General features: G+C 17.3%; 8 protein-coding genes across 8 annotated transcripts; 4 read left to right on the top strand and 4 right to left on the bottom strand.

Moving 5' to 3' along the window:
• Positions 1-386: 386 nt before the first annotated feature.
• On the bottom strand, positions 387-2833 carry DPAP2 (dipeptidyl aminopeptidase 2, putative; the record flags this gene model as incomplete). Its single annotated transcript, XM_028673457.1, has 8 exons — positions 387-1291; positions 1424-1548; positions 1620-1824; positions 1921-1974; positions 2045-2100; positions 2172-2340; positions 2499-2607; positions 2753-2833. 8 exons carry the CDS (start codon positions 2831-2833, stop codon positions 387-389), a joined length of 1704 nt encoding a protein of 567 aa, XP_028529907.1.
• Positions 2834-4474: 1641 nt separating this feature from the next.
• Positions 4475-5434, top strand: PGAL8A_00468400 (conserved Plasmodium protein, unknown function; the record flags this gene model as incomplete). The annotated part of the gene is made up of 1 exon (XM_028673456.1): positions 4475-5434. One exon carries the CDS (start codon positions 4475-4477, stop codon positions 5432-5434), a length of 960 nt encoding a protein of 319 aa, XP_028529906.1.
• A 508-nt stretch (positions 5435-5942) lies between these two features.
• Positions 5943-7130, top strand: PGAL8A_00468300 (conserved Plasmodium protein, unknown function; the record flags this gene model as incomplete). Its single annotated transcript, XM_028673454.1, has 1 exon — positions 5943-7130. One exon carries the CDS (start codon positions 5943-5945, stop codon positions 7128-7130), a length of 1188 nt encoding a protein of 395 aa, XP_028529905.1.
• A 294-nt stretch (positions 7131-7424) lies between these two features.
• PGAL8A_00468200 (serine/threonine protein kinase, putative) lies at positions 7425-9473 on the bottom strand (the record flags this gene model as incomplete). The annotated part of the gene is made up of 1 exon (XM_028673453.1): positions 7425-9473. The coding sequence occupies one exon, from the start codon at positions 9471-9473 to the stop codon at positions 7425-7427; it is 2049 nt and encodes a 682-aa protein (XP_028529904.1).
• Positions 9474-13011: 3538 nt separating this feature from the next.
• On the top strand, positions 13012-13923 carry PGAL8A_00468100 (FK506-binding protein (FKBP)-type peptidyl-prolyl isomerase, putative; the record flags this gene model as incomplete). The annotated part of the gene is made up of 1 exon (XM_028673452.1): positions 13012-13923. The coding sequence occupies one exon, from the start codon at positions 13012-13014 to the stop codon at positions 13921-13923; it is 912 nt and encodes a 303-aa protein (XP_028529903.1).
• A 486-nt stretch (positions 13924-14409) lies between these two features.
• PGAL8A_00468000 (GPI mannosyltransferase 2, putative) lies at positions 14410-16284 on the bottom strand (the record flags this gene model as incomplete). The annotated part of the gene is made up of 2 exons (XM_028673451.1): positions 14410-14565; positions 14899-16284. The coding sequence occupies 2 exons, from the start codon at positions 16282-16284 to the stop codon at positions 14410-14412; spliced, it is 1542 nt and encodes a 513-aa protein (XP_028529902.1).
• A 610-nt stretch (positions 16285-16894) lies between these two features.
• Positions 16895-17383, top strand: PGAL8A_00467900 (conserved Plasmodium protein, unknown function; the record flags this gene model as incomplete). Its single annotated transcript, XM_028673450.1, has 1 exon — positions 16895-17383. One exon carries the CDS (start codon positions 16895-16897, stop codon positions 17381-17383), a length of 489 nt encoding a protein of 162 aa, XP_028529901.1.
• Positions 17384-17946: 563 nt separating this feature from the next.
• PGAL8A_00467800 (conserved Plasmodium protein, unknown function) lies at positions 17947-18909 on the bottom strand (the record flags this gene model as incomplete). Its single annotated transcript, XM_028673449.1, has 2 exons — positions 17947-18258; positions 18484-18909. The coding sequence occupies 2 exons, from the start codon at positions 18907-18909 to the stop codon at positions 17947-17949; spliced, it is 738 nt and encodes a 245-aa protein (XP_028529900.1).
• Positions 18910-19191: the final 282 nt, after the last annotated feature.

Raw genomic sequence — 19191 nt, 5'->3', positions numbered from 1 at the left:
AAAAATTCATATGAATTAAAAAAATTTTTTATTCTAATGTAATGAAAATAATAAAATTAAATTAAAAAAAAAATATCAATCTGAAGTTTTAAATCAAAGAAGATGAATTCTGTTTTAACGACACATATATAATTTTAAGTTTATACATATAAAAATATTATGATTGTAATAAACTATTAGTTATTAAAATAGTTTTGCTTAAAAAATTTCAATGTTTTTACTTTTTTATTAAATATATATTTTTTTTTCATTTTTATATATAGAAGCGTATATTTATTTTGCCTTTATTATTAAAATTACGATTAATTCTTTTTAGTTGTAATTTAATATTTTACTGCATATTCTTTTTTGGAATATATATATTTTCTTCATGTATAAAATTAATTTTAATCGAGAAGGATTTTAGCTTTCCCTCTTGAAAAATCAGGATCAATGAAAACAGCCTGAGATTCAATACCGGCTAAATTTATTCCTCTTTGAAATTTTAAATAGCCTTTATATCCCCATTTCTTTCCCCATGTATTTCTTATAATCCAATATTTCACTAATTTATTATTTTCATTTATTTGTTCTCCCCATCCAACAATATTTATAGCATGATTTGTTTGTTGCCATCCATTAAATCCTTCATTTAATACATCGCATATTTTATTTTCATTAGAAGTAACATTATATATTTTATTTTTATTAATATTATATAAATTTAACAATTCTGGGGTTGCATTAATTGCTGCTATTATTGGTCCATTTAATAAAATTTCATTCATCATATCATATTCATCTGCACATTCATAACATCCATTTATATAATAATAATCTGAGGCATAATATATCTCATCCATGTTATTATCATTATTATTTGATTTGTTAAAATCTCCCATATTAATTTTACATGGAATCATATCATTATTTTCGCATTTCATATATTTTTCTGAAGATACACCATATTCATACATCTGCCTACCAACAAGAAATGGATACCCACCATCACAACCTTGATTAAATGGGGAACAGCTTAAAATAGATTGATAAGACAATTTTGGTATTTTTATTTTTTTTTTGTATTTTTTCCAAAATAATATTTCAAATCTTTTTTTTAAGCAGTATATACTAGAAATAGAATAACAACTCCCGCAATCTTTTTGATCTTCCACCTCTTCATCAAAATTTTCATCACTAAAAGGATCTCCCCAACTAAATTCCTTTGGTAAAGTTAAACGAATCTTTAAGTCGATAAAGTTATCTTTTTTACATCCATAAATTTGATGACTTTTTTTCTCATAAATATTCACTAAAAAATTAATTGAAAAAAAAAAAAGTTACTTCTATATAATAAATTAATAGGAAAAAATTATATATTGAAATAATATTTAAAAAAATATATCTAAAATAATGTAATTGAATATATATTAATAATTGATACTTAAATTAGTTCTTGTAGAAGCATATATTTTGGGTAAACTTGACAAACGGACTTTTTTATATTTTGATCTTTTTCCAAGCATAGAAAAATTTAATTTATTTTTTTTATAAACTTCATTTTTCTCACTATGAAATAATATATATATATAAATATATATATAATTTTTTTTATTAATATATTATATATATATATATACTTGTTATCAATAACAGTTTCTTTCTGTTGAATATTATGGATAACAAAAGAAGAAACATTTCCATCTTGTTCTTTCTCAGAGTAAAAACAACCCCAATGAAATATTTTCTGTCTAGAATTTCTTTTTATCTTTTCGTCAAGTATCCATCCAATTCGTGTTTCAGTAGGATCTGTTTTATAGCATTCGTTTTCATCAGAATTTTTATCTAAAATATTAAAATAATTTGTTAAATATAATTTTTTTTGTGATTTTTTTTTTTTTTTTTTAATTTACGAAAAATACAGTTTATTATTTTTATTACCTTCTATTGATTTGGGACAATTTATATTAGAATTTTTCTCATATTTAAAAAATCCTAATTAAAAAATGAAAAAAAATGAATGTATATATATATATATGTTTGAATATATCATAATATTTTATACCAAAATATCGTCTTCCTTTCAATCTTATTTCAAACCCTTCATCGTAAACCATTGTCCTTCAATATAAAAAAAATTATATATATAATATAAATATATTAGTGTATTTTTCTTTTTTTTTTTTTTTTACCAATAACCGATAATTTCATCATCATCGTAGCTTTTTACAGCTAAGTATGTCCATTGATCTCTTGGTTTAATTTCATTAATTATTTTAATTTTTTCCAGTGTTAATCTTATTTTTATTTCTTCTAGACTTCCATACTTATTCTCTAAAAATCTTTCATAATATTTTACAGCTATTAACACATGGAAACAAAAAAAAAAAAAAAAAAGCAAAAAAATAGTATTGTAAAATTCTTATTAATATTACATCTACTTATTTCTTTTATAATAGTTAATATATACTTCTTTTCCTTTTTTTTTTTTTTTGTCTTTATTAATATTTTATTTTTACTTGAACTCAAATTTTCTGAATTTCTATTAGGTGTTCCTCCTCCACAATGCTCAGGTTTTTCACTGAATTTTTTTGTCTGTCTTATTTTCCATACACCATGTATATCTCCCTATTATAAATAGAATATTCTTTATTTATAATTTCAAATCTTTTTTTTATAAACATGTTATTCAACTTTATTTTTATTTATTTATTTATTTATTTATTTATTTTATTTTATTTTATTTTTTTTTTTTTTTTTTGAATATATTTACCATAAGAGCATGTATTGGTAAATCACTTTTTACCAAACAATCAAACAATGTAAATAAAAAAAAAAAAATAATATTTTTCATATTTCAATTTATTTAAAAAAAAAAAATTAGAGAAAAGTTCTAAACAGAAATAATAATTATTCCTATATATATATACATATATTCATAAATTGGGAATTTATCAACAATTAAATATGTTTTAATATTTAATTAAAAACTCTTTTAAAGAGTTATAACAACTGTTTCTTTTTAATTAAAACAATTAGATTTTTTTTTTTTTTTTTTAGTTGAAAAGAGTTTTATTTAAGAAAGCATTTTTTTTTTTTTTGCTTTTATATTTTTTTTTGAATAAATATTATTACAATTCTTATAATATTTTTAAGTTAAATTTTAGAATATTTGTCTATTTTTATGTAGATACACATAAAAAAAATAGTAATATATTTCAGAGGATTCATATTTTCTTCTTAGAAATTATAATAACTTAATAGAATTAATTATATAATTTTCCATATAAATATTTAATATTAATTATTATATTTCCTTATTTTTTATCTAATATTTTTTTGAAAAAAAGAATCTTTTTATATATCTGGAAGGTATAATTAAAAAAAATTTAAGAAAGACGTTGTCTATTTTTCATAAATAGAGAAAACTACTATAAATTATCATTATATATAATGATAAAATTGTAAATAGTAAGAATTATTTGTTATGATAAAAAAATGATATTGCAATTAATAATAAATAGTTAAAATTTATTTATATATAACAATTTAATTATAAAATCGTGAAATATATGTGAATCAAATTATAACAAATGATGAATCCTTAATTTCTAAAAAATTATAAAAATATATAAATTGTTATTTTAGTTAAAAATTTTTTTTACATATACTTATAAATTTAAAAAAAATATTGGGAATGTAAATCAAATATGCAATTAAGGAATGTAGATAAATAAATTAAAAACATAATAATTTTAAAAATATAATAATTTTAAAAACATAATAATTTTAAAAACATAATAATTTTAAAAACATTATAGTAATTTTTATTATAGGATTAAAATCAAAGTATAATTTAAAAATAAAAAAATGATAAATTGTTAATGTATATTTTGTTAATTAATGCACCTTATATACCTTATATATATCATCGTTGTAGAAAACTTAAAATCTAAACAAAATTATATTTTGTCTTTTCCTGTTTTACGACATAGTTAAAATAATGTCCTTTTTATCTATTTATTTATATATTTATTTATATATTTATTTATATATTTATTTTTATATTTATTTTTATATTTATTTATATATTTATTTAATATTTATTTATTATTTATTTTTTTTTCATAATATTAAAATGATTTATTGTATAAAAAAAGTATTACATAATTGCTTAATAAATTTTAAAAATAAATGCAAAAAAAGAAATTAAAATTTTGTTAGATTTTTAAATATTATTCGAATAAAAAATTAAATTTTATGTAATTTTCTTTTATTAATAATTATAAATTTATAAGTTTTGTTCTTATTTTACTGTTAATATTATGGCAAAATTATAGAAATCTAATTGTGTGTAAAACCTTCATAAAATTATAAAAATTATTTTTTTATTTGTTTCTTATAAATTATTTAAAAAAAAATATATATTATACATTCACTCTATAATTTTTTTGTATAAAAAAAAAAAAAAATAAATAAAAATAAAGCAAAAAAGATGCAAACAAAAATAGAAAAAATATACTATCCTAAAGATGAAATTAAGAATGACATTTTTTTCAAGAAGGAAGATGATAATTTCTATGCGCGTAAAAAAAAAAATAACGAAAAATCTAATATATTAAGAAAACATAATAAAAGCGAAAAACATGAGAAAATATTTTGTGGTAATTTAAAAGATATAAAAATAGATTGTGACAATTTTAAAAATGAAAAAGATAATTATAATAATTTTTTTGATTCTAAAATATATTTACCTGAATTAAGAGCAAGCAAAGAAGAATTAAAATATTTTTTTAAAATAATATGCATCATGTTAGAAAAAAATAAAAAAGAAAATATATATGTTAATTTAATGAATTTTTTATGTAAAAATTTCTCTATATATATTGGTCTATTTGCAAATTTATGGTTTCAATGTAAAATTTTATTAGCTGAAAAATTGATATTAATTGAATTTTTTAAACAACTTAAAATAAATTCAGAAATAATTAATCATTTTTTTAATTATGGTTATGACTCTTTTGAAACAATTTTATCTATTACACCACAAGACTTAATAAAAATTCAAAAATTTAATAATGTAACTTGGATACCTGGACACGCTTTTAGAATTAAAATTATATTTTCAAAAATAAATGATTACTTTAAATGTTTTTATGAAAAAAACGAAGATTACATAAAAGAAATGAAAAAATTTATTTTACATAATAGGAGGAAAACAAAACTAACTAACCAATTGATATTAACTCAAGAAAAAAAGAACAAAAGAGATAAAACAGATATTTCACCATGCACACCAACAAAAAAAAATGTAATAAAAAATTATGAACCATATATTTCTTTAAAATTAAAAAACGAAAATTCAATACACAATAATCAATTATATAGAAATATTCCATTGTTAAAATATTATCAATATTGTCCTTATTATAAATTTCACAAAAATAAATTTTAAAATAATCATTGTTAAATTAACAATTATAATAATAACTATAATGAAGATTTTTATAATAAATACCACATTTATTTCTTGTATCAATATGGCTATTGTTATACTATTAAATAAGACTTGAAAAATAATTATTCACTTTATCAAAAGAATGATTAAAATTCATAACTTTTGTTTTATAAAAATTTATATATTTAAGAGATGAAATATTTTTACCTAGATCATTATTTGAAGATGTTCTATAGAAAAAAAAAAAAATGCTTCATCTTTTTTTTTTCTTCTTTTTTTTTTTTTTTATTTAATATAAAATTTTTTTTTAATTACACTTCTTTTTTTACTCTTATTATTTTTATTTTATTTTTTAATATTTTTTTTTGTAAACATATAATAAGTATTTTCAATTTTTTCTATTTGTTTAAACTATTTTTTTTTTTTTTTTTTTTTTTACATTTATCTTTGTTTTTTTAAATAATTTATCATTTAATTTTATTATGACTTTTTTTTTAATTTTCTTATGGAAATTAATTTATTGAAATATATATTTTTTTTTCTCATATATATTATTTCTTCAGTATGTTACAAGCTTAGGAATTTTTTGTCTGATTCTTTCCTTAAATTAAATAACATTAAAACGAATAGAAATATTTTGAAATATAACAAAGAAGTAAATCCTTCTTCAAAAAAGTGGAGTTTAAAATATAATGAAAATATTACTCTTCTTAAAAATGAAGAAAAAGAAAAATTATATGTTTTGATTACTTCACCAGAAGGTGCTAGAATATATAGATTCTTAGTTATATTATTTATATATAATTTAAAAAGAGAACAAAATTGTAAAAGTTTTGAAATTTTGATGGATAATCATAGATATGTTAGTGAAATATTAAAAATTCCAATAATATCTATTGGTGAATCATGCAATAAAATTTTAAACAATGAATTTAAAAAATCTGATTTTTTTAATATTTATAAGAATATCTCATTAGAAAATAAAAAAGAAATAATAGATAATGATATATTCAACAAAATTAACAATGATATAGGTAAATTAAATATTGTTTTTTATCCAAGTAAGTCTAATTCAACAGTACTAAAAAAAGAATTAATCTGTAAGTTTTTTAATAATACCCAAATTACTAATGCTAATTTAGTATGGATTTCATCAGCTATAAGTAATTCAAATTTTAATGAATTAAGTTTACTTAATAAGAAAAAAAATAATAAAATAGAAAAAAATATAAGAGTGACAAAAATAAATTGTTATGACACAAAAAAAGTAGTCTATAAAAAAGAAAACAATATAAATAAAAATTCCATAATATGTCTAATGAGTAATAGTACAGCATTATCATTTTATGAAAATTTTGGTAACGATTTTGATTATGTTATATGTATGGGAATAAGTTGCTACAAACTTCTTAAAAAGTTAAATTTTAAAAATGTCTATTTTCCAGAAGATTCTAAAACTCATTCTTTCTTAAACATTTTAGTAAATTTATACAATAAATTAAAAAATGGCTATAAAAAAGAATTTCAAGTTGTTTTAACTAGAGAAAAAGACAAAAATGAAGAATTAAAGAGAATTTTATCAGAATTAAATATACCTTTAAAAATAATACCATGCACAAAGACAAAATATAATTTTGAAAATATTAAAAATGTTTATTCATTAATATACTCATATATTAAAAATCAAATTTAAAAAAATACTTTTTTTAAATGTAAATTTATAAACATTATTACTATTATTCTCCCTTTTTGTACTTTTTAATAGATAGGGAACATATATTGATATTTTTTATATATTATTTTTATTTTCCTTTTTAAAGAATGTATTAACACTTTTCATTATTAGTTATTTTGTTTTATTTTATTTTATTTTATTTTATTTTTTTTTTGTAACTATTTTCTTTTTTAAATGAAAATGAAAATAATAATATTATATAAAGAATAAAAAAAAAACACAAAAAAAAAAAAATTTAACAATTTTAAAAATTTATTGAACTGATAAATTTTGAAATTCATCAAGTAATTCTGAAAATTTGTCATTTTTGTCTGGTGTAATTAGTTGAGAAGTATTTTTTGTTTTCCTATTATTTGAAATGTTGTTTTTAGAATTGAATTCTGAATTAATTTCAATTTTTGTTTTAAGCATACTATCAAAATTATGATCATTCATTTCTTCAAAATAATACATATTATTACATGTGTTGTGAATATTCATGAAGTTCTGATCCTTTAACTTCTCAGTATCATTTGATAAATTATTTATAGAAAAATAGGTGTCTTTAAAAATTTCATTTTTATTATCTTTAAAAAAATCACTATTTCTAGAATAGTTTTCATCTTTATTAAATAAATCATTATTAATAGGGAAATTGTTATTACTTTCAAATAAATCATTATCGTTATTCTTGTTTGCAGAATTACATATTTTCGATAAGTCATCATTTTCCCCATAATTCCATGGATCAAAAAAATTATCAAAATTGTTACAACTACTTTTTTCATTGCTTAAAATACTATTCTTAAAATCAAATAGATTTAATTCATTATTCAAACTCAAATCCTTTAATATATGTTCATTATCATTATAAATAATTTGGTTATCATCATTTCCCATTGTTTTATTAGGTTCTATACTAAGATTTAATAAATTTAAGTCTTCCCCAGATTCATTAATATTATTATCAGATTGACTTATTATTTTCTCTGTACTTTTTATTTTAGGATCTTCATTTTTATTTTCTATTTTTGATTCAGTGTTCTCTTCTAATATTTTATTTTCTGTACAAATTAACACATCTTTATTATCTTTGATATTATTAGTAGTAGTATCATTTTCTTTTTTCTCTTCAATAATATCATTTTTTTTATTTTGAATTGGATTATTTTCAGAAACATTAGTTTTCATATTTTTCTTTAGTGTGTTACTATTTAAATTATTTTGACTAAAAAATTTTAAAAAGTTTATATTATTTTTTGGTATTTGTGTTTCACATTTTTGAGTTGTTTTTATTTCAATGATTTTATCATTATTAATTTCTATAAGATTATTTTGTTTGTTATTTAAATTAAGTTCATTCATTTTATCAAAAATTTGATTTACTCTTTTCTTTATATCACTAGGAATATGTGTGAACCACTTTTTTAAATCTGCATAATTTTCTAATATAAATAAGAGAGTCGATGAATCAATTCTTTTTAATGGATTTTTATTTAAAGTCATAAGTAAAATAGAAATAATTCTTTTAGAATATTTTGTATTATATGGAATTGTGAAACTACCATTTAATATTGATAAAAAACTATTGTTTTGAAAAGGATGAACTTTAAAAAGTAATAAATATAAAATACATCCAAGCATCCACATGTCTACTTTACAAGAAATTTCCAAATTAGAATATAAATCAATTAGTTCTGGTGGTCTATACATTAATGTAGTATCTCTTTCTATTTCTTCTTTTAATATATATAACGAATTTTTCATTAAATCATTTGGATAAATGGATTTTGAAACTGTATGAGAACCAAAATCGCAAATTTTATAAACTCCTTTTTTATCACATAAAATATTTTCTAATTTAATATCTCTATGTATAATTGGTATTTCTTGAGTATGTAAAAAACACAGTCCCGTTATTATATCTTTCATTATTTTAACAATATGATGTTCTCTTAATTTATCTTTATTTTTTTCAAATATATTTAATAGATTACCTCTTTCACAATATTCCATTAGCATTATTACAATTTTATAATTATTTTCTGAAACAACTGTTGAACCATAATATTGAACAATATTTTTATGAGGTGGTAAGCTTTTTAAAATATTTATTTCTTTATTTGCCATTTCAAATTTCTCTTTATCTTGACATATAGTCTTTTTTAAAGTAAAAATTTTATTTGTATTTAAATCTTTCGCCATATAGACAAAAGAATAGGCTCCTTCAGATATTAATTTTTCTTCTCTTATAGTTTTTCCATTTATATTATATATCTTTCCTCCAATTAATGTGGTACATATACTTCGAAACTTTAACATTTTTGATATTTTTTATTCTTTTTGATTTTTCTATCTTTTTTTTTTTTTTTTTTTTTTTTTTTTTTTAATAAACTACAAACATAATAATTATTTGTTATTTTGTTAATTTATATTTTATAAAAACACTTTTAAAATAATTATTCACATAAATGAATACACCCAAATAGAATTTATATAGATGAAATTAATAAGTCCAATACAAATAATAATATTTTTTCATTGTGTTCATATAAAGCTTCAATTAAATTTATACTGCTTTATATTACTTCATTTTTTATTAGGAAATTCAGAAAAAAAAAAAAAAAATAATGAAAAAAATAAAATAAGATATTAAAAATAAATTGTATCATTAATTTACTATTTAATCATACAAAAAAATAAAATAATTATTATTATTCATTTAATATATTTAAATTACATTTAAATTACAGAAAAAAAAAAAAAAAAAAAAAATTACTTAAAACACACAAATTATTCTTATAAAAAATATATTTTTATTAATTCATATAACATTTTAAAATGTAAAGTATATCATAAAATAAATATTTAAACAAATGTTATAACTTACTTCATTTAAAAATATAAAAATGAATATATAATTATAAATGAATTATGGCATATATGACGCATTCATTAATAATAATCATAATACAACAATAATACTGTCTAATAAAAAAATATAAATAAATATATAAATAGCATATATTTATATATAAGATTAATATATATTTAAAAGATAAGTGTTCAAACAACAAAGGTAAAAATAGTTAAAACTAATTTTATCTTTTACTATATATATATATATACATATATTTATATATAAATATATATATATATATATAAATATGTATGTATATATAAATATATATATATATATATATTTATATATTCTTTGAAATGAATTAAAATAAAAAATCTTTAAAGTGTAGAAACACCTATGTACAGAAAAAAAAAAAAAAAAATTCGCAATAAAAATAAACACGAATTTTTATAAAAATTTTTTATTTTTAATATTAAAAAAAAAAAAAAAAATGTATAATATATTATGTTAATCAGAAAGAAGTTCTTAATAGAGATATCAATTTCCTGTAAATATACACTTTATGTCTTTTAAATTTCCTAAATATATAAATTTTGATAATTTTTAGATACATAAGTGTATACATAAATTATTTAAAACAAAAATAGTTTAGTATAATTTATAATCAACATATTTGAAATTTTTATTATCTGTTTAATTTTATACATATTGAAAAAATAGAAATTAAAAAAAGATAAACATTAAAAAGTTTCATTCTTCAAATATGTCATTACAATAGAATGATAAAATTAGTTAAATTATTTTTGTAATACTAATACAAAAAAAAAAAAAAAAAATAAAATAAAATAAAATAATTTTAAGCATTAACAAATAAACTAATATGCGCAAAAATGTAAGAAAAAAAAGAAGGTAAGACATTTGTTGTATATTTATACGTCTTTATATAATAAAAAATAAAATTGTTGAAAAAAAAAAGAAAAAAAAAAAGATAAGAAAAAAAGATAAGAAAAAAAAAAAAAAAGAAAAAAAAAAAAAAAGCATATGAACTACTTTTTTTGTGTGCGAAAAATTGTATTTTGTGTAATTTTTTTCTTTTTTTCTTATTCTTTTATATATAACATTTAAAGTACTTATTATGAAAAATTTTAAAAAAAGAAAAAAAAATAAATATCTTTTTTATAAATACATGAAATTGTCTATTTTCTTGGGATTTTTTAATTAAAAAATTGATACATTGTTTTTTTGATGAAGAATTATATTCATTCAAAAAATAAAAATATTCTTTATTTTTTATTTATAACATAAAACAAATAAAATTAAAAGTTCGAGTTATTAAAAGAATTAAATATAATTTTTATTTTTTCAAGTATTAATATTTATTAAACCTTTTACTTTTTATTAAAATAAATTTAAAAATTTTTGATTTTATACCCTAATACTATTTAATCTTTAAGAAAACTAGTTTTTTTTTTTTTTTTTTTTTTTTTTTAATAACATTTTGTTTTATTTTAAATGACAATATTTTATATATTATTATATTTACATTTTACTTAAGAGTAGTTTCATTTTTTTTTTTTATATAAGTATTTAAAATCAAATAATTATCTATGTATAGTCATGTTACATATATAATAATTTTTTTCCTTTAATAATAAGAACAAAACAATAGTTATATTTTATATATATATTATTTTCACATATTTTTCTTTTGTGGTTCATTTATTGATATATTCTAAAAAATTTTAAAAAAATTCTAAATATATATTAAAATTTGGAATTTTCTATTATTTTAATTTTTTTCTTTAAGAAAAAAAAAAAAAAAAAAAACTACTTTGCATATATTTTCCTTTTATTGTCTATATATCCTTTTGTTTTTCTTGCACATTTTGAAGTACAAATTGACTCTTTACATAAAATAAAGATATATTTCATTCACAAATAGTTATAATATTGAAAAAATTTTTTTATTATTTATTTATTAAAAAAAAATTATAATAAAATATTAAAATCAAATATAGGCTAAAGTTGTTTAAGTTCATTAAGTCCATTTTATTTATAAAATCATAAAGAATAGAAAGATGAAATTATTTACAATTTTTATTTATCTATTCAAATAAAATTCCATAGATCAATCGTTTTTATTATATAAAAAAAGAAAAAGAAAAAAAAAGAAAGTTATTTTTTTCCATTTTTTTTAAGTCAGTCTTAATTTAGGCTAATTGAAAAATTAATATAAAACATTATTAAATTTTTAAAATACATATTCATATAATTAAAAAAAAAAAAAATGCTAAAAAAAGAAAGTAATTAACAATGTAAATTTTTTTTTTATCTTTTATATATTTTTATTACAAATATATTTGTATGTTTCAAAAAAAAAAAAAAAAAAAAAAATAAAAAGTACATTTCCTTTTTTTCATTCCGTGAACTTTATTGCATTTAAGTGATTCTTTTGTTTTTTGAGAAGGAAAAAAGATATAAATTAAAAGTAAAATCGATTTTTTTTTTTTTTCTATTTAATTTTTAAATCTATTTTTTTTCACATCTATACGAAAAATCTTTTATTTTAAAAAAAAATATAGATACTAAAATGTTCTTGAATTATATAAAATAAAAGAAATATGAAATGGATGCATTTAGATCTATTTATGTATTCGTATAATTTTTAAAAATTTTATATATATTTAACAATCTAGAATAATTTAAAAAAAATTTTTAAAATTGTATTTTCTCCTTGAAATTTTTTTTTATATTAAAAAATTTCTTCCTTTTAAATAATTTTTTAATTATTCATATATTTTTCTTTTAATAACACTTTTTTAAAGTTTTTTGTTTTTATATTTGTATTTATTTTTTAATTTTTAGAATATTATTTTATGTTCAATTTTCTATTTAAGAAATTATAAATTTTTCTCATAGGAATTTTTTACTTTTTCTTTTGTTGACTATATATATATATATATATATATATATTTTTAATATATTTATATATAACTAATGGAGAACACAGAAAATTACGAACAAATTCATTTAACTGGAGATGGAGGGGTAATAAAAACAATATTAAGAAGAGGAGATGAGGGAGAAGAAAACATACCAAAAAAAGGAAATGAAGTTACAGTACATTATGTAGGAAAGTTAGAAAGTAACGGAAAAGTATTTGATTCATCACTCGATAGAAATGTGCCATTTAAATTTCATTTAGGTCAAGGAGAAGTTATAAAAGGGTGGGATATTTGTGTAGCTTCTATGAAAAAAAATGAAAAATGCTCAGTTCGTTTAGATAGTAAATACGGTTATGGAGAAGAAGGATGTGGAGAAAATATTCCAGGTAATAGTGTTCTCATTTTTGAAATTGAATTATTAAGTTTTAGAGAAGCTAAAAAAAGTATTTATGATTATACTGATGAAGAAAAAATACAAGCTGCATTTGACTTAAAAGAAGAAGGAAATGAGTTATTTAAAAAAGACCAAATTGATGAAGCTATTTCTAAATATAAAGAAGCTCTTGACTTTTTCATGCATGCAGAAGAGTGGGAAGACAAATTACTGGAAAAAAAAAAAAATATAGAAATTATATGTAATTTAAATTTATCTACATGTTATAATAAAAATAAGGATTATCCTAATGCTATTGAACATGCATCTAAAGTTCTTAAGTTAGACAAAAATAATTTTAAGGCATTATATAAATTAGGAGTTGCAAATATGCATTTTGGATTTTTAGAAGAAGCTAAAGATAACTTATATAAAGCTGCTTCATTAAACCCTAAAAATTTAGAAATTAGAAATAATTATGAATTGTGTATAACTAAATTAAAAGAAGCTAGAAAAAAAGATAAAATTACTTTTGGGGGAATGTTTAATAAAGGTAGTTTATATGATGAAAAAGAAAGTAGTGCTAAATAATTATAAATTAGTTTTAACCATTTATACTTAATGAAATTAGTAAAATTTTTATTCATTATTAATCTTCTAAAAAATTCTCTCTCTCTAATCAATATTATGATAACTTATCACCTTATAATTTTTATATAAAAGAAATACATTATGAAGATATTATATATTTAGAAAATAAATAGTATTACACAATTAATTGTATATAGAAAATAAGTTAAAAATATTTAAAGAAGAAAAATAAATGTAATTCTTATAAATTAAATATCATAGAAATACCCCATATTCTCATTTTTTTTTTTATTAATTTTATTATATTTTTATATTATTATTTATTATTTATTTTTTTTTTTTTTTGAAATTTTCTAGTTGTTTAAAAATAAAAAATTATTAATAAAAATATTATGATAAACTAAATGTATTTACTTCATTTTATATAAAATTAATTTTTTTCTTTTTAATAATTTAAGAATATATTTTCACATAAATAAAATCGATTTATGTCCAGGCAATATAAGTTCCAAATAAAGGAGGTCCAACAAAAAAATAAAATAAATTTATAAATAAAAGGTAATTCCAATTTTCAAAATATTTTAACAAATAAGCATAATGTAAAAAAAAAATTGGAGAACTTATAATTAATCTCAATATTATCTGTAAAGTAAAAAAAAAAAAAAAAAAAGAATAAAATTTAATCAGTAAATATTTTTTATATTGTTCAATAACATATTTTAAAAAAAGTAATATATATATATATATATATATATATTTATTTCTTTTTTCTTTTATGTATTAAAATATTATATTTAAAAATAATGAAATAAAATTTATAAAAAAGGTGAAATACAAACTCATATCCACTGTAAAACTTATTATAGAGATAGGAAAATATTTATTTTGAAGATATAATATATGTGTGTCATTATTATTAATAAATTCAATAAAATCTTATAAATATTCACATATATGTGTATTTTTTATTTTAACCTCGTTATGTGCAAATAGTAATATATAAAAAGAAAATATACACAAGTGTACTATGCATCCAAAAAACTGATTAAACAACAGAGAAAATCCATGTAAGCTAAAATTATAATACTTAAAAAAATTAAATACACAGTGAAAGGATATATAATATATAGGTGCAGAGTATATTATATTGAAATTTGGTGCCTTTAAAATTTTTAAAAAACTGACATCCCAATACTTATGTTGTATATAATTATAAATAAAAGGAAAATTTTTATTACACCATGGTCTATTTATTAACATACTTTTATTATTCCATATATTTATATAGGAAAATGGATTTTTAATGAAATTAATTAAAAATAAATAAAACGTTTTATTTTGTTCTTTCCATAAATCATTGTGTTGTGCACAATATAAATGATATGAATAAATCTGAAAAATTAAAAAAGGAAAAATCACAATAAATGCTTCAATTAAAGCTTTTAACCAATGGATTATAAAATAAAAAATATTCCTTTTAAAAGAAAAATAAGAAAAAATTATATTTTTCTTCTTCTCAGTTTTACTCTTTATGTAATATTGACAAAATTTGCATGAATTGATATTATAGAAAAAAAGAGGTATTAAAAATAAGATACCATTTGATCGAAAAGAAGATGCAATAAAAAAGGATAACACAGCCAATATTTCAAAAAAGGGACACATATTATTAGTACTTGATAATTTTAAAAAATTAAATCCCCATATAGAGAAACAGCTAAAAATACTTTCATTATAAAATGAGCTAACATGAATATTCCCACTAGTAAATGAATATAAAACAGATAAAAAAAAACTGAAACTATAACATTCCTTTTCATCTTTTATATTACTTAGATAAAAACAGCTTTGTTCATTTATCATTAAGGCAGGTTTATTTTCATAATTTTTTCTATTCATAAGGTGTATTAATGAAAACACATATATTCCTATGGTTGCTATAACAAAAAATATATTATTTATTATTACTGCTATTAAAACATTTATTGCACAATTATCAGTATTTAATATTGATTTCATAAATAACTTTTTTGTAAATATTATAATTAATGGTAATGAAGGGAAAAATGCATGATTTTGTTCGTAAGAATATTCGATTTTATTTAATGATAATCTTAAGAAATATTCTCCATCCCAATAAGAGAAGCACTTTATATATTCCCATAATGTCCCATTTTCACATAATAAATTATTGCTTAACTTATAACTACTTATTAATTTACTCCATAAAACTGTATATATGATACAGAATATTCTAATTATAGTTGCTATTATTATTACTAATAATATATGGACACTTGTATTATCTTTATAATGTGACAAAAATTGAAATTTTTGTCTTTTTATTATGTGTCTATGCATATCTACCACAAAAAATGTATAAGACACCAAATACAATAAAAAAAATTAAAAAAAAGAAAGGTCTATTTAATAAAAGTAGTAATAAGGCATTATTTCTTTTTATTCCATTTTTATTTTAAATTAAAAGTATTTTATTAAATTTATAATAAAATTGTAAAACACAAATACATGCTATATATGTGTATATGCCTATCTTTTTTATTTATTAAACCTTCAAAAATTTATTAATACAAAAAAAATCAAAAAAAATTTTTTTTTTTTTTGAGTTCTCATAAATTATTATAGAGTACATCAATTAATATGAACTATTTATTTTTATTTTTTTTTTATGTAAAAAAATTATTATTTTTAAAGTATAATTAAAAAAATACTTATTTCCACTTCTATTTTTTTTTTTTTTTTTTTTTTTTTTTTTATTAAAATTTTTTTTTTAATAGCATGCGCCAATTTTAAAGCGACAAAAAAAAAAAAAAAAAAAAAAAAAAAAAAAAAAAAAAAAAAAAAAATGGAAAAATATGTTATACTAATATTTTAAATAATTAAAATAAAAAAAAAATAATAAATAGAATAATGAATGAATTATCAGTAAGTATTTTTTAATATATAAAAAATGGAAAATGAAAATAAAGAAAAAAATGAAATATCGCTGTTAGAAATTAAACGAAAAGTTCAAACGGAGCATGAAGCTTCAAAAGATGATAATAAACAAAAAAAGTTTCGAATTTTAAATTATACCCCAAAAGATAGTTTTGTTGGAAAAATTGAAAAAGATTTTTTGGTTTACTTTTGTTTTTTATGTGGATATAATTGCTTAATAAGTGAAATTGATATATATAACTTGCCAACAAGAAAAACAGATAATTCAATTATATATCCATATAAAAAAATTGTTCATAAAAAAAATCATAAAGTACAAACAAAGAGAATTTTAATAAATAGAAAAAATGGAATAGAAGCACAGTATAGAATATTATGCAAAGAATGTGACGTACCAATTGGATATATCAGTAATTTGAATGACGATAACTCATATATTTATTATTATAATTATTCCATGTTAAAGGATCAAACAAAATGTAAAATTTTTATAGATGTGTAACCAAATTATATATTTATTTTATTTAAATTATTATTGATAATATTTATATTAATAAATAATAAGACAAATTTATTAATTAACTGATTTATTTAAACTCTCTTATTATAAATGTAAATAATTGTTGTTAATAACTTGTTGTAGATATCCTTTTTAGTTACTAAACTTACATTTTTAAACTTTTCATGCTGATAAAAGAATAACACAAACGCAGTAAAATTTGCGTATTCCATACACTGTACTTCTGAATAAATATAAATATATATATATATGCATATAAGTTTATTAATTTTTTTTTTTACAATTTGAGATTATTTTGCTTCAAATAAATTTTTCAATAAAATTTTTTTTAAAAATTTTTATTTTTTCTATTAATAACTATTCTTATTTTAATTAATTTTTTTTTCTTTTTTTATAACTATCTTTTAATTTCTGTATTATTTATAAATAATGTATACTTGTTTTAATTGCATTACATATATAACTGAAGTAACAAATAATTAAAATTTGTAAATAGTTTTTTTTTCCTCTTTTCACTTTCTTTCTTTTGTTATTTATAGTTTAAATTAAATTTTAAAAGATAGATCTATATCACCATCATTTAATAAAGGAATAATGTCATATTTACTAACTTTATCATTATTTAGAAAATTTCCTACATAATTTTTTTTATCTGTATTTTTGCATATACTAAAATTGCGATTTGAATTATTTGTTCCATTCTCCTCCAATTGATATTTTTTCTCTGTAGTTGATGTAATTAAATTACTTAAATTAGGTTCAGTATTAATATTCATGGTGAAAAAACCAACTCTATAAATTGACCCTCTAATTTCATGAAGACTATTTTTTTTAATTCTTGTATTAGGCATTAATACCTAAGAAAAAAAAAAAAAAAAAAAAAAAAAAAAAAACATAATATATACGTAAATAATTATTATATAAAATATTATATTAATAAAAAAGAACATTGTATAATTAATACAAATAAATTATAGACATTAAAAATTAATAATATATTAACAATAATCATTAGTAACAAATATAAAAAAAAAAAATCAAGTAAAATTTTAAATGAAAAAATTAATTTATATTTTTATAACCATTTTACCCATTGACCAAGTTGTTACTGCTCCATATATATTTAATATATCTCCAATTTTGAAAAAATATTTTAATGTTTTAGTGTTACTTGATTTTTTATTTATATCATAAATATGTTTTTTTTCGTTTATATTCACTTCATTTTGATTATGATTTAAGTTAGTATCGTCGTATGAGTCAACTACATCCTCAATATCATCACTCAAAATATCAATATTATTTTTGTTTAATTCTTCTTGTATAAGTGTGTGAGGAATGCATAATATTATTGATCCACTAATATCAGCTATTTGATAATGATATTTAACAATATTATTTACATGATCAGGTGGATCATCTATGTATTTAATAATTAAACATTGTATTGATATGTTATTCAAAAAAGGTTTTAAATCTTTAATTAAATGAAAATTTTTATCTAACATTCTTTTTTTTTATTTTTAAAATTATCAAGAAACTATTCTTTTTTATATATTTATTTTAACTTAGAAAACTAAATAATTATTTCACCCATTTTTAATTTTGCTTCAAAAATTTCAAAATATTCACAAAATTAAAATTTTTAAAATATTTTTAATTTTTTTTTTTTTGCATAAAAAAAAAATAATAAAATAAAATATTGGAAAAAAAAAAAAAAAAAAAAAAAATTAAATAAAAAAACAAAATGTAATTTTCATTAAAATATATGTATTTATTATGTACACTTT

The sequence above is a fragment of the Plasmodium gallinaceum genome (genome assembly GCF_900005855.1).
Source record: "Plasmodium gallinaceum strain 8A genome assembly, contig: PGAL8A_v1_130, whole genome shotgun sequence".
NCBI classification, from domain to species: Eukaryota; Apicomplexa; class Aconoidasida; order Haemosporida; family Plasmodiidae; genus Plasmodium; species Plasmodium gallinaceum.
Note: the sequence above shows the minus strand (reverse complement) of the source record. Positions and strands in the feature narration are given on the sequence as shown.